The sequence below is a fragment of the Myodes glareolus genome, chromosome 7 (genome assembly GCF_982192425.1).
Source record: "Myodes glareolus chromosome 7, mMyoGla1.1, whole genome shotgun sequence".
Taxonomy (NCBI): domain Eukaryota; kingdom Metazoa; phylum Chordata; class Mammalia; order Rodentia; family Cricetidae; genus Myodes; species Myodes glareolus.
In genome coordinates this window covers 90,154,094-90,180,259 of record NC_142032.1, presented here as the reverse complement: position 1 = coordinate 90,180,259, position 26,166 = coordinate 90,154,094, and the positions used below count along the sequence as shown (strand labels likewise).

Genomic DNA, 26,166 nt, shown 5'->3' with positions numbered 1-26,166 from the left:
ACACACCCGCATATAGCCAGAGATTGATAATAAAGCTGTTAGGTTGTGAGTGTGCATTTTGTTTCCATAGTAGTCTCCCTTCAAGAAGTTATAGAGGGATCTAAGCTACTGAGTGGGTTTCTCTGCGTAACAGCCCTACCTGTCCTGGAACTCACTTTGTAGACCAGGCTGGCCTCGAACCTACAGAGATAAGCCTGCATTTACCTACCAAGTGCTAGGATTAAAGGCATGAGTCACCAGGACCCACCACAAAGTCTCTCTTTAAGATTTGTCATGTATGCAGTGTTCTGCCTGCATGTTTGTTCTGCAGGCTGGAAGAGGGCACCAGATCTTATTACAGATGGCTGTGAGCTACCAAGTAGTTGCTAGGAATTGCACTCAAGGACCTCTGGAAGAGCAAGCAGTCAGTGCTGTTAAGCTGTGAGCCATTTCTCCAGCCCTCACAAATTCTCTTGACTACAGTAGTTCTTCAAAGGGCTTCTCTAAGACAGGAGAACTAGGTGATTTACCAGAATCCTAAATCAGTTTCTTAGAGAATTAGGTCTATACTCTGGGTAACTATCCATAAAGAAGGCTCTCTTCTCTAGAAAGGGGTGCAATATTTGGAAGTAACTCCTCCAGGCTAATTAAACATTTTTGTTCTAAAAAGGACTTCCTCTGATTTTACTCTTCATGGCTTAAGATAATGTAGCAGAGAGGTAGTGGCTCCACCTTTAATCCCAGCACTTGGGAGTTAGAGGCAGGCAGATCTCTGTGAGTTTGAGGCCTGTCTGGTCTAGAACAGCTAGAGCTGTTACACAGAGAAACTCTGTCTCGATGAAAAAACAAAAAACAAAATAACAACAACAAAAGATAATAACTGTCTTGCTAACCCCAAGCAGAAGGCTCATGAGGGGAGCAGAAGACAGCCTCCAGATCATACTAGATTTGAGGTAAAAGGTTTGAGATGAAGACACCTCTTCTGCTACGTTTGCCAAGTTCCTCAGAGCCCAGAGCTATAACTATTGCTATCTGCTGGTTGGATGGAAAAACTGCTCATTCTAATAACTTCCTTTGGTGGGGAAGAGGAGGCAGTGGGGTGACTGACCCTGAGGTGACCACAGGTTAAGTATGGATCTATCTCCAGCTCAGTGTTCCGCTTCTGGTGGAAGTGGGGACCTCTTACTAGTAGACAAAGTCTCAAACACCATCGGTAGCAGAGCATGGTTCTTAACTCCTGACCTTTACCTCACAAGTGCTGGAATTAAAGCCTGCACCCCTGCCTGGCTTGGCTTCTCAGTTTCAATCAGAATAACCCCTAGGAACGTATCCTGAAATTTATATTTTGAGGCCATTTACATGGGTTTGCAATGTAGCTAGTCTACATACTATCAAATTTGAATGTGGTGTGGTAAGAGGTATTTTTCTGTATCACAAAAAAAAAAGAAAGAAAGAAAAAAAAAGCAAGCCAAAACAATATAATCTGACAGATAGGACAAATGACCATTGTAACAATGTCAATAGTTGAAACTACTTAAAAACAGAAATGTGATACAACAGGAGGTGAAACAATTTTATTTCACAGTTGTCTTTAAAACTGCAAAGACACTATTTTCTTCATATAAAAACATTGGGATAGATACCTATACTTTCTAGAAAATGATTATGTAGACCCTTTCAAAGAAAATGCACCCATTATATGGTTTCTGTGAAGCTGCTCGGAGAAAACTCACATCTGGACTGATTCCTAAAGCCTCCCACCCCATACTCTGCAGATGTTGGTTCTGAGCGCAGACTACTGCACCAGCGTTGTGTCCCTCCGTCCTCATAGCCCTGCATCCTTTATCACTTAGTGCTCCATTGGTTCATCTGCTTTTTCTGCAGGTTCATCAGCAGCCTGTGATGGCTTTAAAGAAGAAGAAATAAAAGAGATGTAAGGTGAACATTTAATATACGCTCCTAAATCACAAGCATCACAATGTAAAAAACTAATGAGAAAAGGGGGTTAAAAGGTATCAGATACTAGATTTTAGTACAGCATCCTGCTAAAATTTTTGAATAAAGCTTTAAAAAAAAATCACAGTTCTTAAAACTTAAAGATCATTCACGATTAATTCTACATTTTATCATTTTTCTTAAGACTTTTTTTCTTTCAAGATTTTCTTATGTTACACTACTATGCTTAAAACACAGCCAGCAGCACCTTTTAAACTTCCTTCTCTTCAACTATCAGAAAAAACACCACCAAACTAGCTACATGGAACTCTGGAGCATTCTTCCTAAAAGTACTAATTCTTACTAACAACTTAAATGAAGATCGTACCCTCCCACACAGCACCAACAGTATAATTGTCAAGCTGAGGAAAACTCAAAGATTCAAGCTGGAAGAAACTCTACCACCACCCCCTTTTGGGAGGGAGGGTTTCAGCATGCTGGGATTATAGGCATGATCCTATAATCTTAGGAAAAAATTTAGCACCACTTTTTCTATCCACAGCTGTGACATCTCCATTTGTAGCACATGTGAGCTGTGTGGAGTGCAGGCCTGTATCCCTACAAGCTTGGAGGCTGTGGCAGGAAGATAAGTTTGAGGGGGAAAAACTCAGATGCATATTCTCAGGAAAAATTCATAACCCTAGATTCACCATTTTGACTTTCAGTTTTTAAGTCAGTATTTAATGCTTTTGGTTGCCATTCACGGAGAGCCAAGCTAAATGTCCACAGTCAGCTCCCAATAAGTATTCTTTTCTGCACCTTTCTCAGAAAAATCTAGGCTGTCCTGTCTCTCACTTTAACCCAAAGAATTTGCTAAAGTGAGGTTGTATCCGTCAGTCCTGAGTGCTAGCCTTAAGAACGGCTGGTGACCTTTACTTTAGAGCTTTTGCAAGCTGACCCATCACTTTGTTGGAGGGGCCCTCAGAATATACAGAGCCTACTCATTCCAGTCGTCCACAGCCTTCTAGCTGATTCTCTGAGATACCAAGAAAGCAGATAAAGAATAAAGTCATCTTGGATGCTCTGCCCCTTCTTCAATCAGACTGCAGCATTTGTGAGATCCCAACTGAAAGCAGCAGTAGAACCATTTAGCTATGCCTTGGTCCATAAGAGAACTCTGAGAAATGTGGTCTAACTCTGAAAATTTTGGGCTCACCTTAAATATGTTACAGTAGAACCCCAAACTCTTCTCCCTTTTTGTGTCTATGAGATCACACTTCAATATTTTACTTGACTCCTCAGTTCTTTCTTGTTATTCAATTATGGGCCTATCAACAGCTATAGACAAGAGCAGGGAATGGACACGGTTGTGAGGAACAGCAGAGCCTCATGTTACAATTAGTAACATACCTGTGCTTTTCTCTGTGGTCTTTCTTCAAGACCATCCAGGAAAGGAGACACATCATCATCATCATAGATTGTAAACTCCAAGTCTTTACCAACAATTCCAATGGAAACATTCTGAGGGTGGAAAGGGAATTAATGTATATGATAAAAGCTGGGCAATAAAGTAGAAAAATTAAAATAGCATTTAAATTCAAAGTTTGAAAAACTGTATGTAGGAGTGAAAAGAGGCAGAGAACTATCCTTTTTTCAATTGCAGATTCAACATTCACTTTTGGTTATCATGAGTAGCCTCAAAGCTCCATGATCTCTAGAAACAAAGTCTCACCATAGCAGTGGTTCTCAACCTTCCTAATACTGCAATACTTTAATATGATTCTTTATGTTGTGGTGACCCCCCAACTACAAGATATGCAACCCCTGTGTTGTTTGATTTCCCAAGTGGCCAAGACCACCGAACTAGATACTAAATAGTAATTATCCAATCACCAACCAATAGCTTTACAATGCTATCCCATTTAGCTGTAGAAAACCCTAAAATACCTCCCCTGCTCTTTTAGAACCTGCACCACCCCACCTCCTCTCTTCCTCCCCAGTGCTGAGGACTGGTGTCAGGAGCACATGCTTTATCGCTGAACCACACCTCTAACCAAAATCTCTCATTCTCAGACATTTCCTTAACATTCTCCATTCTCCTTCAGCTGGAAACCTGGTTTTCTATTTCACTGAGAACACAGAAGCAACTGGAAGACAGACAGAGGTGTCTAGATTTTCTTTCTTTCTTTTCATCACTATGAAAAACACTCCAGTTTTTTTTCGTGACAGCTAATCTTTCCACTTCTGTGTTGATAAAAGACATGGATCTGGACAGTTTCCTCATATCTTTCCTATATAACTATTTCATTTTACATTGAATTATTATCATAACCATATAGTAAATGTGACATAATTTCTTCCATCCTAAAAATATTATCATTTTTATTTTAGTTTTTGTTTTTTTGAGGAAGGGTTTCTCTGTGTAGCTTTGGAGCCTATGCCGAAAATCACTCTGTAGACCAGGCTGGCCTTGAACTCACAGAGATCCACCTGCCTCTGCCTCCAGAGTGCTGGGATAAGTGGCGTGTGCCACCACTGCCTGGCAGCCATCCTAAAAATCTTAAACAGTGAAAAATATTTACCTCCTCTTCTTCCAGTCAGTACTCCATATTTCTGGGATACAAGCGGAAAAACCCCTATCTCCTCGAAAGAGACATTTCAGTTCCTCTTTCTAGATTCTATTCCTCTCAGGGCTTTTCTTTCCCAAACAACTAAAACTGCTTGTCAAAACCTTGGGGTACCACTCTTAACACAATGGGCAATTCTCAATTTGCATCTTTCTTAATTTATTAGCAGTTCTTCATTGTCTTCTCCAAAGTTTCTTCATTTGTTTTCAAGGATGCCTCAATTTCCAGGATTTTGTCTATCTCTGGTTGTCTGTATGAATTTCTTGCTGACACCTATTAATCTCTCAATCTCTTAAAGGTTAGTGTGTTTGGCCTAGTCCTCAAAGTAATTATCTATTTGATGTCTTTAGAAATTCATTTCTATGTAAAGACTCCCAACATTTTAAACTCTAATCTGGACCACTCTCTGCAGAAGTCTGGTGGGCACTGAAAATTGCTTCTTTATCAAATACTGGGCAGATAGGCATTTAGAATTTAGATAAATTAACTTGTCTTTTTCTATGACTTCTACCCCCAAACCTGTTCCTTTCACTCTCATATCCATCTCAGTAAAATTTAACTCTCTCCTCTGGTTTATCAGGTCAAAACCTTGAAAGCATCCTATTTCAAACTTAAATGGTAATTCCCCAACATCTGACACTGAATCACTCTCCCATCACCGTTCCTGAACATACACAATGAGGCTTCCATTTCAGCTCTGACTTTCTGCCTCCTCATTTTCATCTTGTTCACTAACTCTACTGACTCCACTCTATGAATACTGGGGAAATTTGGCCTGAAGACTTTTTTTGCACATGTGTTTGCTGGAATAATCTTATTCCAGACACCAGTATGGCTCACTTACTTCCTTTAGTTCTTTTCTGCAAATTTCACTTTGTTCATGAGGCCATCCTTGATCACTGTTTTACATCTATTACACTAATGACCAACATTCAATTGCTCATTCTTTCTATTGTGTTATTATTCCTTCAGTATTTGTCACCTTCTAATATAGCATGTCATTATTTATGTATATAGTTTACCTTCCCATCAGACTCTAATGAAGGCCACAAAACTTGTGTTATATCCTCAATACCTAGAGAATGTCTGTGTACAGGAAGCACTCAATACATTTGTTAACAACATTAACAATACAGAAAGGGTATGGTGGTGCTGGCTCGTCATTCTAGCATCTGTAAGGTGAAAGAGAGCAGGAGGATCAGGAGTTCAAGGTCATCCCCCAGCTACACAGCAGGCTTCAGGCTAGCCTAGGTTATATAATACTTGGTTTAAAACAAACAAAAGTAACAACAGACTAAAGACAAAGATATGACTATCTTCTGAAAACAAAACAAAACTGAAGAACATTCATACTTACTGATTTTATTGCTGCATGAACTCTTACCCCAATTTGAAACATGACATTTCAAAACCAGATCCTTTTGTGAACAGAAAGGAAATACAAGCCAAGGCAGCCCAATTAAAATAACTTAAGTACATGTTATTTTATTACTTGCCATTGAGAATTAAACTGCACTGTTAACACCTACAGTCAGAACCATGAGTTACCTTTGTGGTCAGGTCCTGCTCTGCTGGGAGTGTTTCTCTTAAGGCACGCAGACCATGTTTAACCAGCTCATCCAAATTGCCTGTATGCAATACATTAAAAATAATCTAATTTCACTATCATAAAATGCTTCTTTTAATTATCAAGTCTATAGTCTGAAATTGTGGCTTGAGTAACATACTGTACAGAATAAAATAGCCGCAAATGTAATGTTAGCCGTATAATCTAATATCAACCAATATCAATGATTTGATGTCTTTTATTAATAAATATGACACTCTTTCACTAGGTTAAATAAAAGTCCTGGCTCACAAATGCCACCCTAGTTTTGCAAAATGTGTTTTCTAGAACGCTGTTTTTCTTGTTTCTTTTTTTATTTTTCGGACACAGGATTGGAGGATATGAGATCAATATAAAATTATCAATTTCTTACAACAGGCAACCTGCAAATGATATTTCTTAAAACATCATGAAAAGAATAAAATATGAATGAACTAAAGAAAAAAGACCACAAGATACCATTGAAAGACTTAAGTAGATATAACAAAATCCCATGTCTAAGCATAAAAGACTTGTATAGATGTTACCTAACTTTCTATCCACAGTAAATGCAAATGTTAAGTAAATGTTCATTCAACACAAGAATCTTGCCTACCAAATGTTATAGCTTAGCAATAAGTGATTGTGTGGCTGGCTGAGACCATGCTGCCTGCCTCCCTACACCATGATAAGAGAATCCTACCAAATGTGGATAACCCAAAATTCAAATTCAGGAGTTCATTTCCTACTGAGTGCATGTTGTTTTTGTACATCATAAATTCAAAATACCCTGAGCTGAGGCATCATTAATCAGTGCCATCTGTACTACAATAGCGGAGTACTGCCCAAATGCTCTGCAGATTTGAATAGAAGCATCACACAGCTACTGTGACATTCACAAGGGTGGGAGCATGAGGTAGCCTGCAAGTGCCCAGCTTGTCTTTTCCTTCTGTGACCAAGCGATGCACCCTTATCCTGCTCTAAGTCTTAGTCTGGGTATGACTACATGCTAAGTCCTTAGCCATGAAATTTCCCAAGAAGTAGGTGATCTTGGGAACGCCCAGTTCAATTGTAACTCCTGTACTCACTGAGCCTCACTCAAACATTTCCTTCAAAGAATACTATACTGCCACAGGAAATCTTATAATTCTTCTAATGCAAAGCAAACACCTGAAAACCAGCTCATCATCTTATACCCCTCACCCTCTTTTCCCACAGCTATACTGCCTTTACTTATCTATGGGCCACTTAAAGCAGAAATTCTATGTGGCCTAAAGTAGAAACAGACGTACAGACAAGAAGTAGTAAACAGAACTTCCAAATACCAACTAGTATAATGGTTTCCAGCTCTGATCAAATGCATCGAGTTATCAAGGTTGGACACACAATGTTTGTTTGTGTTTTCAAGATAGGGTTTCTTGGTGTAGCCCTGGCTGTCCTGGAAGTTGCTTTGTAAATCAGGCTGGCCTCAAACTCAGATTCACCTGCCTCTGCTTCCTGAGTGCTATGAGCTATGATTAAAGGTGTGCACGCCTGGCTTGACACATTTATGTTTTGGTAAAGTTCTCTTAGTAGCTCGGAAGTACAAGTTAGTATGTGTTACATCAACAACAGACACTTTATGAACTTAGGATTTTTAAAAACTAAAGTCTAATAGTTTTTCTCATTTAGGATGGATTTACTAACTATATAAAGGCAAAACAAAATAAAGTAAGCCAAACTACACTTACACTCCATAAATTCAGACATATGTCTCTCCAGGTAAGTACGAGCTGATTGAGAACGGGCTCCGATAGACATGGCTCTGCAGTCAAAATAGTTGGCAGACGGACAAGTCTGGAAAATGTGAGGGCCCATATCCTATGAACAGAAAAATATGCTATGTAATTCTTGCCTTCGGCTGACCTAAAAAGTGCAGTTTCTAGGCTTTCAACGTTTGGATATAATTGTGGTAACTGATGGTTAATCATTGTCAGTCTGACTGGATATTAATCACCTAGGAGATGCACCTCTAAGTTTGTCTATGAGGGCATTTCTAGAAAGTTTTTTGTTGTTTTTTCAAGACAAGGTTTCTCTATGTAGTCCTGGCTGTCCTGGAACTCACTCTGCAGATCAGGTGAGCCTTGAACTCAAGAGATTTGACAGCCTCTGCCTCCCAAGGGCCAAGATTAAGGGCATGTGTCACCAGGCCCAGCACCAGACAGGTTTAAATGAAAAGGGAAAACTCACTCTGACAGTGACTAGCACCACCTCATGGGCTTTGTCCTGGACTTAGGCACAGCAGAAATAAGCTGAACCCCAGCACTCTCCAGCATGCTGAGCGGGACGCAGCACGACAGTCACCTCAGTTCCTACCATGATGAGCTCTGTCCCTCCTCAGGTTACTTATGTCAGTTACTTTCTCACAGAAACAGAAAAGTAACTAATACACAAACAATACTCTATGCACTTACATCATAACCAGCAATAAGCAGCCCAACACCATATGGTCTCCGGCCATATCGCTGAGTTGGGATCTGGGTCTCTGAAACTAGTTAAGGAGGCTGTTTCAACAAGGAACAAACTAAAGACTTCCAGCTTCTTTTTTTTAAAGTTTTTCTTTTCTTCAAAACAGGGTCTCATTATATAACCCTGGCTGTTCTGGAATTCTCTCTGTAGATGAGGCTGGGCTCGAACTCACAGAGACCTGCTTGTCTCTGCCTCCCAAGTGCGTGCACCACCACTGCCCAGGCTATTCTAGCCTCTTAACTGCTCCATAATCTTCTAGAAGTAATAGAAAGGCATTCCTTTGGCCTAATATCATATAAAGTTTGAATTCCACCAAAGTCAAGCATGAACACTAACAGAATGATCTCTTCCTATATGGGGATTTGTTTTGGATAAAAAGGGCCACTGGGGGATAATTAGAACCATTCAGAAACTTTCCTCTCTAAGACTGATGATTGAACAGTTTCCTTAAATTGGGCTTTTGTGTCTGGGAAACATCAACTGTTTATCACGGCTAGTGAGAGAGTGATCCAAAACCTTTACAATCTGATTTACAGTTTATACTATCACATCCCAAATAATTAAGACAAACTGTTACCCAAACTCTTTAAAGTTTACATTTATAAATGCCAACATAAAGGATACTGCTTCCAATTAGAGACACAAGGCGAGACACAGGAAGTGGTCTGTCAAATACAAATCTGGAATCCAAACACTCCTGGCGCATAAAATTACTAAAAAGGAAAACAAAAATTAATCAGTTCATATTACAAAGAATAAATACAATCTTAACATTCAAAGCAGTTTGATTCCATTTTGTTTGACTGCAAACATTTTCATGGGGTACATCCATAAAAATCAGAAAGATAAGATATGGTCAAAATGGTTCCTCTCCCTCTCTCTTTGTGTTTGTGTGTGTGCGTGCGCGCGCACACCTCAACTCTGGAGCCAAATGAAGATTTAAAAATAAATGACCAAGTTAGGCAAGGCATCTGGAATCAAGAATTTAGAAAATGAAGGCAAGTATCTGAAACTAGTTTCATAATATAAATGCTTAATACATTAAGAACTACATAAACGACTAAATTGTTCCTCCGTACAAAATCTTGGACTCCAGAGTACCTACAGACTACAGAAGTCTGAGCTAAGAAAGCACCCTCTTTCTCCTTGTCCTTCCCACTGTCAACCACCATATGCCTCAATTTTAGGTTTCAAACTAGAAAAAAGAGAAAGAACTTTGCTTTTTTCTTCAAAGTAGACAGTAAGTGCCACTCTAGAAAAGATACAAGCCATTCCACGGCTGAATCTCACTGGTAATTCTGACAAGATCCAAGCTAGGTAAATATCAAGAAGAGAGCTTGTGACTATAAAGGGGAGCTGTGCTCCTTTCTCTCCACACTGGTTTTCTAGTATATGCACATCACAGCTGATGGCCAAATTTTCTTTGGGGTGTTTTTTGTAGTGTGGAAGTCAAACCCCAGGCCTCAAAAGAGATAGGCAAGTCTCCTGATCTCCTATTGTTAGTATTCAGGCGTCTGTACAGGCCTGCCCTTGGGGTCCTCACAGGATACATCCTCAGCTGCAGCCACCAATAGCACCTCCTCTGCACATTCACTACCTTTCCTTTTAAAAGGGTCCTGCCCACCTTTCATCTTTCTTTCTCTCTCTTCTCCACTGCTGCCTCTGTCCCCAGGGACTGGCCTCCCCCACTTTCCCATTCTCCTACCCCCAATAAAAAACCCCTTCACGTGAGCTCTCTCGCATGGGGTCTTTCTCATTCTGCTTTTTAAAAAATTACAACACCTGGCCCTCATCAAACGCTGACCGAATGTAAATATTAAGCTGTTTAGTATTTTAAGGTCAATTTCCTAAGGCTTGCTAAAATTAAACTATTTAACATGGCAAGGACTAATTACATGTAGGCCTAAGGACTTGGAAAGCAGCTAACTAAAATGTATTTCAAACAAAAGACAACACTAACCCACTCACAACATCTTAGCACTAAGGCTCTCATACTAACTGAATGATGACCTGATAGTACTTCAGACCTGAGTTAGCAGCACTCTGAGCACATGCCAGATGTCGTATTCTGAGAGCAGAAACACAGCAGCACCACTCTACTTCTGACCTAAAGACTGGCTGAAAATTAACCCATGGCAATATGGTCCTTCCTCTTACATTCTCTCTTAACCAAACCAGGACAAACTAAAGAGATTGCTTTGGTCACTTTCCATTTCCAGTCCCCTCCCACTTTCTGGAAGCCGCTGTGTTAAGGGTTTTACAGGTCAGGATACTCCCTGGGAAAGATTATTTAAGTAACTAGCCCAATGTCAGATAGTAAGTTATGAAGTGAGAATTCAATTAGTATGATCTCAAAGTCCTACCACTTCATTTATGTGCTATTTCTAAACAAGAAATATCCATCTCCTCGGGTTTGCCAAAGAAATTTGCCTATTATTCTCTATTTTGCACCTTGTGTTATAAATAAAATAGGTTTATGCTCACTGAAGACAAGATCTATAATTGAGTCACCTTTCTATACCCATATTATAGACTACTGAGCTTTGTGAAAACAAATGTATAACAATACTGACATAGCGAAGAAAACTAGAATGGCTCAGGTCATCCTTGAACAGAGGAGTGCCCAGCTCTTAGGCATACAGGGCCTGAACCAATACACATGCCAATAACGATCTCATTCAGGGACTTTTCAAAAGCATTAGGATGTTTAAGAATGCTATAAGAATAAGGAAACGGGAATACTTAGTAACACACTCAAATACTATAAATTATAATACATTAGGGCTGGAGAGATAGCTTTGTTTCTCTTTCAGAGGACCCAGATTCAATTCCAGTATCTACATGGCAGTTCACAACCTTCTGTAACTCTAATACCAGGAAAATCTAATGTCCTCTTCTGACTTCTGAGGGAACTGGGCACACACCAGGACACAAACATACATACATACAAAGGAACCATAAAGATAAAATAAGTAATTAAAATTATAATATTTTGGGAAACAACTTCCTAAACTATCTTATTAGGGTATTTTCTAGAAAAATGAACCATTATGAATCAAAAGAGACACTTAATTTTTCACGGTCATACATACCATAACAGTCTAGCATCAGCAGTCAGACCCGCAATCGAGATACCAATATGGTTATCAACATGGAGAATTTTCTTCTGGTGAGCTGCAAGTTCTGACTGTGCCCTCTAAATAGAGACATGGTACGACAGATATTTTAGTTTACAGCTTCATTATTTACCAATAAAGTTTACATTAACAGTTCTGTCTCCTGAAGAAGAAAGATGGAATTATCATTTCACTCACCTTCAATGCAACCAATACTGCATGTGTTTTTGACTTTAGACCAACTGTGGCAGAACCCTGTTTAACAGCTTCCATTGCATATTCAATCTGATGAATCCTGCCCTAAAGACAAAAAGAAAAGCACATCTTAATGTCATCTAGAAGATCCCTTTACAAATTCAAAGTTAAAGTTTCCAGATCTCAGATGAGCATAATTAAATTTCATTTTTAAAACCAATAAATTATTTTTCTTTTCTTTCTTTCTTTTCTTTTCGTTTTTGAGACAGGGTTTCTCTGTGTAATACCCCTGGTTGTCCTGGAACGTCCTCTATAGACCAGGCAGGCCTTGAGCTCAGATCTGCCTGTCTCCAGAGTGATATGATTAAAGGTGTGTGCCCCCATCACCCGGCTAACTAATTTTAATTCTAACTTTAAGTTCACAGCCTATAATTTCACAAGTTTTGTTTCTCTGTCTTTCAAAGGCAAGGTTCTACTAAGTGCTCAAACTGGCCTTCATCTCCATGATCTTCAGCATCCTGACCATAAGGATTAAGATAAGCACCACCAAGCCCAGTTTACACTCTCACAAGTTTCTGAACCTATTCCAGCCACGAAAAGCCACTTTACAGATATGGCACAAAGCATTTTACCTGAGGGCTCCAAACAGTGACATCATTGTCATACTGGTTGCGAAACTGAAAGTGGAAGAAAGACCAATTACTATGAGAACATTATAACCCTCAAATTTTAACATTCAGAAGTGTCCTTGCATTTGTTTCTGTTCAACTGTTAAAGCCTTTTTGCTAGGGCAACTTTCCTGAGACACGATTCCAGCACTCAGTTTGTAGGTCAATTCTAGCTTAACCATGAGAAGCTAGGATGAGAGAACTGGGGTCTTCCTAACTTTCTATTCTGTTACTGACCACAGCACTGCCCCTGGGCAGTCAAGTGCTAAAGTATGTACACACTTTTCTCTCTCTTTGCTTAAACCATTCTCTTATACTGGGCTCTAATAATTTGCCAAAGACGTTTAAATTGACTCAAACATCTAGGTTTCATTTTTTTTTTTACTTCAAACTCTCAGTATATCTACCTGTTTTTCTTTGAGACAAGCTCTCATGCACCCCAGTTTGGCTTTCATTTGCCGTGTACCTGGGAGGATGACCTTGGGGCCTTCCCTTAACCTAGCAAGCCCTGAGACTACAGGTGTGTGCTATCGTGCCCAACTCTGTACTTTTTTTTCTTTGACAGGGTCTCTACACTCTGGCTGTCCTAGAACTCATTACCCAGGCTAGAGGCCAGCCTCAAACTCACAGATATCTGCCTGCGTCTGCCTCCTGAGTGCTGAGATTAAATGCGTGCGCCAACACACCGGGCTTTCTATACATCTCTCTCTTTTATCTTTACAGTATGATTAAAGTTATGTCTGGTTTAACTTTGTGCTCTCTCCTAGCACCTTGTCACCGAATGAATTAAGATATACACAAAACCTCAGTAAAGAGGTGGGCACAAATAGCTACAGTGGCAGAACCACGACAGTTATAATGTCATTACTAAAGCCAGTGTCTGGGCACTTGGGGAATACTGGTAAGGGTGAGAAAGAAAAGAGGTCTTATGGCAGACTCGACTGGAGCAGTTCAGGGCCTTTACGTTGTGAGCCTTAATTCCATCACTTCCCCTCTCATCTATAACTAGGTGACCAAACTGTCTGAATCGAGTCGTTTCCCATAGCACTCAAAAGAGTCGGATAAAGCCAAATGGACCCACGAGGAAGATGGGCATGTTCTAAGGACCTGATTCAGATCCGCGCTAGTGGTACCTAGAGGCTAAGGGCACCCCCTATCCTCTCGCTCCAATGCAGCTACGAGGGACCACAGGAATCAGCCACTGAAGTAAACTGAGGGGCGAGGGTGTCTAGCTGGCCGAGGAAGAAGCGCCTGGACCCCGTGTGAAGTGGAGAAGCCACGCGAAAGGTCGCCCCGGCTACCGAGCTTTCCTCGCCGGCCAGGCCGCAGATGCTGAATCACTGCCGGAGCCCGTCCGTGAGCCAAGCTCCCTCTCCCACCGCCCCGCGCCGCAAGTAACAGAGGCCGATCCCCGACCGCGTGAGCGGACCTCAGCCCCAAACCCTCCGAGGACCCGGGGTTCAACACACCATAGCTCCGGCGCAGCGACAATCACACCCAGCAGCCGACCCAGGAGCACGGACCCAACTCCGGTTCGGTAATCGTCAGAGACGCCTGCGAAGTTTTGACGGCAGCGGCGCAGGGAGTAGAGTCTATCCCAGAGCCACGGATCAGCGTTTAACGCTTCCCCGCCCTCTAGCTCTGGGTGGGCGGGGTCTGGGAAGGCGGAGGAACTGGGATTGGCGGGAAACCCTGGGGCGGGACTGCTTGTGCGCGGAGAGAACCGGGGCGTGGCCACACGGCAAGCCCTGACTTTCCTTGCCCTTTTCCTGGTGGATTACTGATTCCCGCCAACTCTCCGACTGCCAGGCTGTTCACCGCAACCCAGCTCGGGATGGTGCGACAGTGCTGCTTATCATCTGGGGAGTCGCCTGACTGAAAGAGGCTGCAGAACCGTAGTGTGTGTGTGTGTGTGTGTGTGTGTGTGTGTGTGTGTGTGTGTGTGCTGTTGTGTTTGTGTTCATATTTCTGGCCTCGAAAGAGGCTGCCGAACCTCTGTGTGTGTGTGTGTGTGTGTGTGTGTGTGTGTGTGTGTGTGTGTGTGTGTGTGTGTGCGGTGTATGTTTGTGTTCATATTTCTGGCCTCGATGGCGAGCCGCTCCATCCTTCATAGTTCCATGGTCGTATCGCTCATTTTATGATCATTACTCGCTAGTATCGGACTTTGAACGTCATCAGGGTTCTGTTTTGCTCTTTGATAATTCGCTGTCCTCAACTACTTGCCATGCCTGGTAGATTGGCCACTAGGGGGAAGGTGCGAGTTTTCTTAGGAATTTTTAAAGAGCGTCTTTTGGTTTGTCCTCAAATGAAATGGAGACAGCTCTGTGCTCGCTGCCTACCTGACATCTACAGACTGCTAATTCTGTTGAAGAAAAATAAGTACCCAGATTCGGTTGAGGGTCTTTAGAATATGAACTTCGAAGGCAGAGCCAGACATCACTTAAATGTTCACGTTCAGAGCAATTAGTATCACATTCTAAATATTTTCATATGTATATAATATATATTTGCTTTTATATTTATCTATTTATTTTATATGTGTGTTTATGTCCCTGTGTGCATTTATGTGAAAGATTACTTGAAAGAGTTGGTTCTCTCCTTGCACCAAGTGGATTCTGGGGAGCTGAACAACTTGGCAGCAAGTGCCCTGAACCATTGTGCTGGTTCCTGTTTCCTGTTTTTTGTTGTTTTTTTTCTTTTCTTGTCTTTCTTTCTCAGTCTTTACACCCGCCCCCATGCTCTCAACAGTTTATGAGATTGGTTTGTTCTCTAAATTGATCAACACTGGCTCTTGTTACTTTTGTAATTATTTATTTTATGTGCATTGCCTGTATGTATGTCTGTGTGAGGGTGTTAGATCCCCTGCAACTGTTACAGATAACTGAGCTGCCATGTGGTGCTGGGAATTGAACCCAGGTCCTCAGGAAGAGCAGCCAGTACTCTTAACCACTGAGCTGTCTCTCCAGCCCAGGCTCTTGTTATTTTTTTTTAAGATTTATTTATTTATTTATTATGCATACAATGTTCTGTTAAATATGTACACACCAGAAGAATGCACCAGATCTCATTATCAATGGTTGTGAGCCACCATGTGGTTGCTGGGAATTGAACTCAAGACCTCTGGAAGAGCAGCTGAGCCATCTCTCCAGCCTAACTCTTGTTATTTTTAAGAAGAACTTCTAACTTTAAATTGATAGAAAAAGTTGTTTTATTTGCCTCGAAGTAGCACAGTGGCTAGCACATACTAAGTGCTTAATTTGTATTGCTGAATGAATAATGGATTTTGAATAAATGGGCAAGTTAAATACTCATTTAAAAATAATTGTGGAACTGGAGAGATGGCTCAACATTTACCTTGTAGAGGGCTTAGATTCAGTTCCCAGCACCCACTTGATTCAGCTTACAGTCATCTATAACTCTAGTTTCAGGAAATCTGACTTTCTCTTCTGGCTTCTATGACACTTGCACACATATGGTGTTCTTACATATATGCAGGTAGAACACTCATACACATGAGAATAACTTTTTAAAAAAGTATCCAGATTAGCTCATCTTCACAATGCTTGTCTATAATTGTGTGCCTCACACAAATAAACAATTTTTAAATAAATAAGATCATATTAAATTGGCTCATACTAATACCCTTAAAAAGTTTTAGTCAACTTATTATGCCTGTAAGTAATGACCTGTATTAGTCTTAGTAGTTGAATGGAGGTCTAGTATATGAAAATGTAATAACTTATTTTTGGTGCTCTACGGGTTATTTTCATGTTTTGCTGTTATGAAAGTAGTACAGTGACTGTTCTTATACATGAATATCTGTTGTGTACTTGAGTTTATGAAGCTCGTGAGGCCCAAGGGAAGAAGACACATTTACATCTATAATAAATATGTTAATTGTAAGGTTTGACATCAATTTCTGCTCTATGATGCCTGACAGGCCACTTTGTATATACCTTCCCAGCACTGGATATTGTTTATTCCTTTTATGTTGTCAAGTTGCTGAGCAGACAAAGCTAACAGCCTCTATGTTAATTCTAATTGTTCTTAATAAAAACCCAGGATCAGGTATTGGGTGAAAGCTAAGAGATCAGAGAAACAGAGTGGCCAGCCACTAAAGAGACATTTTGCCTCTACTGGATCCTCAGACTGTAGGGGTGATCGATCCTGTCCTCAGACTGCATCTCCAGACTGCCCCAGCTCCTGTCTCCTCCTGCCTTCTATTCCTCTCCTCATGCAGCCATTATCACTCCTGTCTCTGCCTTCCTTGTGCTGGGATTAAATGCGGGGGGGATCCCAGGTGCTTGGATTAAAGGTGTGAGCCACTTTCCCCTGACTGTTTCTCTTTGAGACTAGATTAATCTAGTGTAGCCCAGGGTGGCCTCGAACTCACAGAGATCTATCCGCCTCTACTCCAGGGTGCTGGGATTAAAGGTGTGTGCCACCACTGCCTGACTTTTTTGGCTAGCTAGCAATTTAGCTCTGCACTCTGATCTTCAGGTAAGCTTTGTTTGTTAGATCACAAACAAAATATCACTATACCGCTAATATGAGCTTGTCTTTTATTTGCTAGTGAAAATCTTTTCATATGTGTCTTTCTTTAATGATTTGCCCCTCATTTTGTTTGCATTGTTTTCTCATTAGCTTGTAGTCATGGTAATGTCATTGTGTTCCTACTAAAGAAAGATCTTTCCAGACACAATCTTCTGACACTAGCTCACATAAAAGCTGGTGTGTGTGTTTGTTGTAAATGTATATCAGAAAACCATATAACCATTCAAAGATAGGGACTTATTTATTTTTATTTTATTTTATTTGTAGCCCTGGCTGTCCTGGAACTCGCTCTGTAGACATGACTGGCTTCGACTTCACAGACCGGCCTCTACCTGCTGAGTGCTAGGATTAAAGGCAAGCACCACTATTGTCCAACAAGAGTAACTTTTAAATAAGAGCAAAGTTGAATTTTCTTCCCTGCGGACTTGCAAATTTCCATAATCATATGTTAGTAGTTGTAACTCTATGCTGGAGAACTGAGACGGAGCTGGTGCTACATACAAGTGAGTTTGTACCCTCTGGGAAAACAAACCCAGTGTGGCCTTGACTCTTCCGTGCTTTCAAATAAAATATGTTATAAATCTCACGACATTTTTGGTCCATCAGGTTTTTAAAAAAGCCAACAAATCAGCTAAAGTCAACTAGTCAGTTACCTGAAATCAGTGTAACACATTCAGTATGATCAGACAGATATTAAGGAAGAAGTTTCTTGTTTGTCCTGGCTCAAGTCTGCAGTGGCAAATGGGGAAATGGTGACTGTGCGCTGCCTACATTTCCCCTTCACACTCTGTCCTTGCCAACTAGGCTGTCTTCTAAGGTGAAACAGGAAGGGAGGAGAAAGTCTTAAGTCAGCTACTTCATTTCTGTGACTGAGAGCTGGTAGATGGTTACAGTTAACCTGGTCACTTCCTGAGTCCTGTGGAGACCCCTTTTGCTCCAGGGAGAACATACTGGTAATCTTTCACACTTGGCTAAATGTACTGTCTGGCTGTCAGCTCACTGGCTTTTGTTTGCTTGTTTGTTTTGGTTTTGGTTTTTTTGAGACAGGGTTTCTCCATGTAGCCCTGGCTGTCCTGGAACTCACTCTGTAGACCAGGCTGGCCTTGAACTCAGAGATCTGCAGTGCCTCTACCTCCAGAGTTTTGTGATTCAAGGCGTGCACCACCACTGCCCAGTGTCAGCTCATTGTTAATCGCTAGCATCTTCAGGTACGTGGTTAGCTTCTTTGTGTGGATTTGTTTTTATCCTCCGATGTGATCCTTTTCAGTAGCCTAGTATGATCCAAAGAAATACTCACAGAGGAGTACTTTGCCTCAGACCTCAGTAACTGTGGACTTTGACCAAACCCCAAACTCGTTTTTCAGTGCATCAGCAAAATTCCCACTAGCTCGTTGGCTCCATGAAAGCAGAGAGGTTTTGTTCATTCTGTTCCCTGATTTATTTAAAACATGCTAGGACAGTGACAGTGCATGATAAAGTTATGTGAGCACCGACTGAATAAACCCCTCAGTGTGAGCCAGGCACTGGTCCACGGTGGCCTCTGACTCTACGGTTCTATTAGCAAAACTGCACTAAATCCTTGAAGTTGCTTTCTCTGGGAACAGCCGAGGAGAAAGCTGTTACTCACGATGCACCAAAAATTGCTCTAAAAATCTTCTAAATCCAAAAACTTCCCCCTAACTTAGGAGTGAATAGATAGTCAAGGGTTGCAAAAGGCAGCCCCTCCCCGTCTCTTACTGAGGATTTCTACTTTTGGTGGTTTTCCATTTTATGGTGGAATAGTTGGCATTTTACTTACTTGGAGCCTCTGCCAAAATCGAGACAGAGTCCCATTTTACCACTCACATAGTACTTCGCTTCACTCACTTGTTTACACATTGTCTCTCTCTATTAAGCCTTGAGCCCCTGGTAGACAAGAGCTCTGCCGTGTTTCCCACTGCACATGTACTGACTGTGCCACACAAACTCAGCGCTCAATGACATGTAGTTAGGAGAGTCAGCAGTAACCGGCGAGATGGTGCAGCATGAATAATAAACACACAGGGCCAGATACCGGGGTTCAAGCCGAAGATCCGAAAAGCAAAGCAGCCAAACTGCGAAAGAGATCTTACCTCTACCAAGGTTCAGAGAAACAGAGGAGCGATCCAGCCTCTACGAATTCTCAGACTGAGACTGAGACCTGTCTCCCACTTTATATTCCTCTCTAGTATTGGGATTAAAGGCGTGCATTACCACCACCCAGTCTCTGTGGCTAACTAGTGTGGCTGCTGGGGCTGCTGGGGTTAGAGGTGTGTGCCACCACGGCCTGGACTGTATGGCTGACTAGTATGGCTGCTTTGGCAAGCTTTATTTATTAAAACACAAATATAGCACTGTAAGGTGGTTCAGCAGGTGAAGGAACAACTCGAGTTTGGTCCTTAGGATCTACATGGTAGAGAGAGAGAGAGAGAGGACTGGCTCTGCAGTGTCCTAGGACTACATGGTAGATAGAGAGGACTGGCTCCCGCAGTGTCTTTAGCTTCCACATGTGTGTGTACATGTTCACACACAACAAAAGATAAAGGAAGACAGACTTAGTGATTTCCCCAGACAGGTGCTATGGCCCACTTTTGCTTCCCACAGCCCTAACAATAAATAGGAGGATTTGGCTGATGACGTCTCTTGATCATTAGCCAGGAACTGCAAAGTTGATCAACAAAAACATTGGAGGACAACCAAGTCAGCAGAACACTGTTTCTTTAAAGCCAACCAAGAGTAATTTCTAGTTCTGAAGAGATAGCTCAGCAGTTAAAGCCCTTGCTGCTCTTGCAGAGGACCTGGGTTCATCTCCTAGTACGGCAACAGCCTGTAACCCCAGTTTGAACAAATCTGATGCCCTCATGCCCTCTTCTGGCCTCTACAGGCACCTCGACCAATGACTATAACCCTATAACATATACAATGTTATTTTCAATTCTCACCAGGGGGCAGGAGGCATATGATTCCCTTTCTCACGTGAAATAAATTTTATTAAAGTGGAGTTCATGTTATACTTCTAGAAATATATTTCACATCTAAAGTTTGTGATGTCAGGCATCCAGGTGCAGGTATGAAGTAAATGGTGGACATATGTGTGGAGGTCTAGACTTTTCTTGTTGCTGAAACAGAATCCCTGACAAATGCTACTTAAGGTAGGGAGGGTTCATTTGGGCTCACAGTTTGAGACTGCGGTCCATTATGGCCAGGAAGGCCTGATGGCAGTAGCTTAAGGCAGATGGTCACAGGGCATCCATCACCAGGAAGCAAAAAAGATGGATATTTGTGCTCACCCTGCCTTCAGTGCAGTCAGGACCTTAGCCCATGGGTTGGTGTTGTGCACTTATAAAGCAGGTGTTTTACTGTAGTTAACCTGATCTAGGTAATCCCTCGCAGGCTGGACCAGGGCCGTATCTCCTAAAGGATTTGTTTTTAAGATTTATTTATGTGTTTATTTATTTAATGTGCACTGGTGTATTCCCTGTATATATTCTGTGTGAGGGTGTCGAGTACCCTGGAACTAGAATTATAGACAGTTGTGAGCTGCCATGTGAATGCTGGGAACTGAACCCTGGTCCTGTGGAAAAGCAGTCAGTGCTTTAACCGCTGAGCCATCTCTCCAGCCTACTCTTAGATGATTCTCGATCCTGTCAAGTTGACAACATTAACCATCATAGCTGGCGACCCAAAAGTGGGGGTGGGTGGGGCGCATTTTCATGGACTGGACGGACTGAGAATAGAAAAGAGTTCTAAGGATTGTATGCTGGACACTCCAAAATTATGGTAGATTATGGAAGGTATAAGTTTTTTTGTTGTTTGTTTTGTTGTTGAAACTTGTTCAATGAAGATCACCTGTAGAGATTGAAGTTCAGTGGTAGACTGTGTGCTTTAGCGTGAGAAAGTCTGAAAGTTTGATCGCCAACTCCAGGTAGGTCAAAGACATTGTAACTCCTCAGACTCCAAACCAGCTTGAGGGAACAGTAAGGAAAACTCCTGACGATACAGGCACAGGCAAGGACTCAGTTCCTCAGCACTTGACAAAGGGGCTCACAAACTTCAAAAGCTTCTGCACAGGAAGGAAAGAGTAAACGAAGGGACAACCTACAGAATGGAAGAAAATCCAGCTATACATCTGACAGGATTAATATCTAAACATACAAAGAAGTCAAAAGCACTAGGAAATAAAACAACTCAACAAATAAGTGATCTAATAAATGGAACAGATACCTCAAGAGGTGAAACACGAATGATTAATAAACACAAGAAATAAATATTCAATTTTACCCTTATCAGAGAAATGCAAACTAAAATCACATTGAGATTCCATCTTACCTCAATTGGGATGGCAGTCATTAAGTATATATAAGCTAGGTGTAGTGGAGCACACCTTTAATCCCAGCACTTTGGAGGCAGAGGCAGGTGGACATCTGAGTTTGAGTCCAGTCTAGTCTACATAGCAAGTTTTAGGACAGCAGAGCTACATAATAGATAGAACTTGTCTCAAAAACAAAACAAACAAGCAAAAAACCCCAAAATAAATGAATAAAAATTAAAAAGGAAACAAAACCAAGTGCCGGCAAGGACATGAACAAAAGAATCCTTATGTGCAGCTGGTGGGAATTTAGTTCAGTCAATATGGAAATCAGAATGCTGGTTGTTTTTTGAATTGCTTATTTATTTTTGAGACAAGCTTTTCACTAGGTAGCTCTGGCTGTCCTGGAACTCACTATGTAGACCAGGCCTGGCCTCGAATTCACAGGTATACAGGTATCCCCTGCCTCTACCTCCAGAGTGCTGGCATCAAAGGCTTTTGCCACCAGCAGAATGGTGGTTCTAAGGAAAAACAACAACAACAACAAAACTAAAACTTGCTTGATCATATGGCCCAGCTTGACCACTCTTAGGTATTTACCCAAAGTATTCAAGTCGGCATATAGAGACACTTGTGTATCAACGTGTATTGTAGCTCTATGCACAGTGCTTAAATTATGAAAATAACCTATATATATATAGGATGGCCAACAGTATAGGAATGGTAAAATGTGGCATATACATGCATTGGAACTTTCTCTGGCTTAAAAAAGAATTGAAGCTATTCATTTACAGGAAAACGGGAGCCACAAGATAATCACATTGGGAAAATTAGGGAAGTATTAGAAAGATAGATATTGCATATTTTCTCTCACTTGTGGTTCCTTGATTTTACGCATACAAGTAGAATCAAAATTGTCTAGGGGGAAATGGTACTAAAACGAGGGAGCCAAGAAAGTTAGGGATGGGGATACAGGGCTATGCTCCAAACACATTATATACTTGTGTGAAAATATCTTTCTGTGTGCTAGTTCATTTCCAATCGTCTGATAGAACACCATGACCGGAAGCAACTCACAGAAGTTTTTGTTTGGGCTTACAGTCCAGAGACTCTATAATGGCCAGATCAAGTCCAGATTGGACTTGAACTCAGAGATCCACCTGCCTTTCGAGTGTTGGGATTAAAGGCATGTAATATCATATCTAGTCCCTAAATATTTGGTTTTAGCTTATCTAGTTGCCAAGGTTGGTGAAGCACAATCATATAGTACATCCTTAAAGACTGACGTGCAGGGTGCCTGATGGATAAAAATAAACCATTGAAGTGGGGTTTGAAGTACAGACTCCTAGGGCTCGGAGGTTAGATGCAGTGGTACACACTTAACCTTGCCCACGCTAGGTGAAGTGGGAGGCAGAGACCAGAGACTACTCCAGGTCCAGCTAGCCTGGTGTTTGCAGCAGCGAACAACAAAAAAAACTAGACTCAAACAAGGTGACTGTGAAAGCCAACACCTGAGCTTGACATCTGACCTCCACGGGCAGGCCACAGGTACACATGAGCACCTGAAGTCACACACATATACCATGCATGCACACAAGTGCAGAAATATAAACTGAGATTTTTTTCTTTGTTTGTATTTTGAGACAAGATTTTTCTGTGTAGCTCTGACTGTCCTGGGACTTGGTAGCCTCGAACTCACAAAGATGTACCTAAACTAAGATTTATAAAGAAGTAAAGACACCTTTCTTTAATATATTTGAATAATAGTTTCATGTAGAAATTATTTTACCTCTTATAAGTGCTTTCTATTTTTTTCTAAATAAGCTTCCACTTACTGTCCTAGCAGAATAAAATATATTCTGTTCTAGATTTTGAAGATAGGAATGTATTCTGAGGTTATTTGGGAAAGTGCTCTCTGAATTATGAACAAGTATTTCTGTCCCTACGGGCCACAGCCAGTGTCCTTTGTTGTTGGGACTATCTCTAGGCTTCCTTGTCCTCTGGCCTGTTGGTGAGGTAGCAAAGATAACAGAAGAATGGACATTTCATGATGGTAATAATATATTTTTTTAGAGTTTGTTATTTACTTATTCTGTATACAGTGTCCTGCCTGCAGGCCAGAAGAGGGCACCAGATCTCATTATAGACGGTTGTGAGCTACCATGTGGTTGCTTGGAGTTGAACTCAAGACCTCTGGAAGAGCAATCAGTGCTTTTAACCTCTGAACCATCTCTCCAGGCCCTGGAAATAATATTTTTATAAATAATTCAGACATATTCATCTGCTCTGTTCTATTTTCTTCCCTCAAGGAGAGAGAAAAGGTCAACCCTGCAGTAGGCTAATGATGCCTCAGGTATTGTTCACCATAAAATCTGTGCACCCTTCTGAAATGTTATTAGAACTTCAGTCTGAAGCTAAGTGTGAAATTCCCTTCTCTGCTGCTAGGTGGCAATTAATGCCTTGGAAAGCAGTGGTGGTGGGGAACCATTAAAAAATTAAAAATCCTTCCCTCTCTCCATCCACTGTGCTTTGGTAAGGTAAGGTTCTCTGAAGGATATTCTTCATTTTTCATTTTGTTGGATTTGCATTCACTTTTTCCTTTCAGAGCTAAGGCTAAGAGCTACACATGCAAACCAAACGTGCCATCGCCAGTGGAGAACAGGTGGTATCTTGAAGTAGGTGGCTTCCAGAGTGTGTTAGAAAGTGATAGAGGGTGGGAAATTGCTACAGTTTCCCTCCAGGATATTTTCTTTTATTGTGTATTTTTCATTTTTACTAAGACAAAAAAGATTCCTATGAAAGGAACTTCATTTGACCCACACTGACATTATGCCTGTGTAATTAATTGTGAGTGTAAATAACTATTCCTTTTCAGCTGCCTATAAGAAAAATACATCTTTAGAAGAACTCTAGAGAAAATAAAAAGCAATTTTTCTTTCCAAATAATCTATTCAAATTTCTAACAAAAATATTGAAACTCATTAAGAGTCTCTATATACTTTTAAATTTAGAAAAATCTGCTCCCTTTCACATATATGAATATATGTATGTATGTATACACACACATAGTGGGAATCAAACTAGGGCTTTGTGTATGATGGTTAAGACATCTTCCGTTGAGCCCAAGCCCCATTTCTCTATGTATGTTTGCTCATGTATACATTGTTCCAGTGACCTTTTTGCCAAAGAAACTGTGTTGTAGATATTTGTTTTACATAAAATTCAAAATATCAAGTCCCTGTTGCAAGAAGACTCCAGTTTGTTTCTCAAACCTAAGACTCTCCAGGCCAAACTCAATGAAGCCTAACACCGAAAAGTTGCTGCTGGCATTCTGGGTCCTCCCAGCATCCAGATGGCCTGTCTGTAGCCTCGCCAGAACCAAACCCTTCCTGCTGCCTGTTCAGCTGGCCCTGGATGGCAGCCCCAGACTACACCAGCTCCAGTACCCCTTAACTCTTGATTGCCCAAGACTTTTAAGAGGTAGGGCTTGTAATGTGACTTTGGTTGAAAAGGTAAGTCAAGTTTTAATTTAGAAGCTGAGTCTATATAATATCGATCCCTATGACTTCCCCGCTCCATGACGGGCTTCCTCTCACAGCAGCCCAGCCAACTATTGGCGTGAGAGGAGCAGCATTTTGGAAGGGAGTGTGTGTGGGCAGCTTGCAGGTGAGGGCAGGGCTGCCAAGGCAGACCATGCGGTTTGTCCTGCGCCTACACCCAGTACCTGACTCGGGCCTTTCTGGAGCTGTCATAGACACAGGGCTGTTCTGCTGTTTGGGGTGTGGTCAGTTTCAAAAGGCATTTAAAAAAAAACACACAAAACAAAACAGAAAGAGAAATCAACTCATTGGCAAGACTTCCATGCAGCAAACAAGAATGTGTAATGGCAGATATAAAATGACCATACGTGGATTTAAGTGGGGACTTCTCTAAAGCAGTCGAGCCAGGAAAACAAACCTGCCCGGTGTTATTAAAGCACACTTGTAAATCTTACTAGAGGCAGCCATTGTTTTCATTTGAGTCTCACACAGCAGCAAGCTAAGCTTGAAGGGAGAGATTCCCTGCGGCTTTGCTCTTCCTCTACAGATGCTAGCAGCTCCTCTGCAAGGGTGCTTCTCAACTGGTTGGAAAAATTATTTCCAGATGAGACTGTGACTCTATGTTACATTTCTCCTTATACCTCTGCGCTCACTGTTATTAAAATGTTGTTATTACTGTTATTGCTGCTGTTATTATTGCCAACTTGGCTCAGTTGATTAGCGACCCGAGATATCCAGTTCAATACAAAGTTCTAGTTTGGGACTGGAGATGTAGCTCAGTTGATAGTGTCTGTCTGGAAGGCACAAAGCCCTGGGTTCGTTCCCCAGTACTCAAAAGGTGATCCCTGCACTTGAGAGGTGAAAAAAAGGATCAAAAGTTTAAGGTCATCCTTAGCTACGTAACAACTTCAAGGCCAGCCTGGGATACGTGAGACCCTCTCAAGCAATAAACAAATAAAAGAAAGAAAACAGCCAGGTGGTGATGGTGTACACTTTTAATCCCGGCACTTGGGAGGCAGAGGCAGGTCGCTTTCTGTGAGTTCTAGGCCAGCCTGGTCTACAGAGCAATTTCCAGGACAGCCAAGGCTGTGCAGAGAAATCGTAATCTTTAAAAATAAGACCAAAAAACAAAC

At 41.4% G+C, this 26,166-nt stretch overlaps 1 protein-coding gene and 1 long non-coding RNA gene across 2 annotated transcripts; one reads left to right on the top strand and one right to left on the bottom strand.

Moving 5' to 3' along the window:
• Nucleotides 1-1,538: 1,538 nt before the first annotated feature.
• Nucleotides 1,539-14,224, bottom strand: Psma1 (proteasome 20S subunit alpha 1). The gene is made up of 10 exons (XM_048460301.3): nt 14,083-14,224; nt 12,578-12,622; nt 11,949-12,050; nt 11,727-11,830; nt 9,259-9,347; nt 8,580-8,650; nt 7,857-7,986; nt 6,090-6,169; nt 3,325-3,435; nt 1,539-1,885 (listed from the first exon to the last, which is right to left on the bottom strand). Exons 1-10 carry the CDS (start codon nt 14,083-14,085, stop codon nt 1,829-1,831), a joined length of 792 nt encoding a protein of 263 aa, XP_048316258.1. The 5' UTR covers nt 14,086-14,224; the 3' UTR covers nt 1,539-1,828.
• A 103-nt stretch (nt 14,225-14,327) lies between these two features.
• Nucleotides 14,328-17,753, top strand: LOC125417053 (uncharacterized). The gene is made up of 3 exons (XR_015738451.1): nt 14,328-14,450; nt 17,032-17,113; nt 17,435-17,753. It is a non-coding gene; the product is annotated as an uncharacterized LOC125417053 (long non-coding RNA).
• Nucleotides 17,754-26,166: the final 8,413 nt, after the last annotated feature.

What these genes read in the sequence shown, in the direction of transcription:
- Psma1 (XM_048460301.3), bottom strand. An exon ending in CAGTATTGGTTGCATTGAAG is followed by an intron (nt 11,831 to 11,948) that starts GTGAGTGAAATG and finishes GTCTCTATTTAG; the next exon opens with AGGGCACAGTCAGAACTTGC. An exon ending in TGTGTCTCTAATTGGAAGCA is followed by an intron (nt 8,651 to 9,258) that starts GTATCCTTTATG and finishes AACTAGTTTCAG; the next exon opens with AGACCCAGATCCCAACTCAG.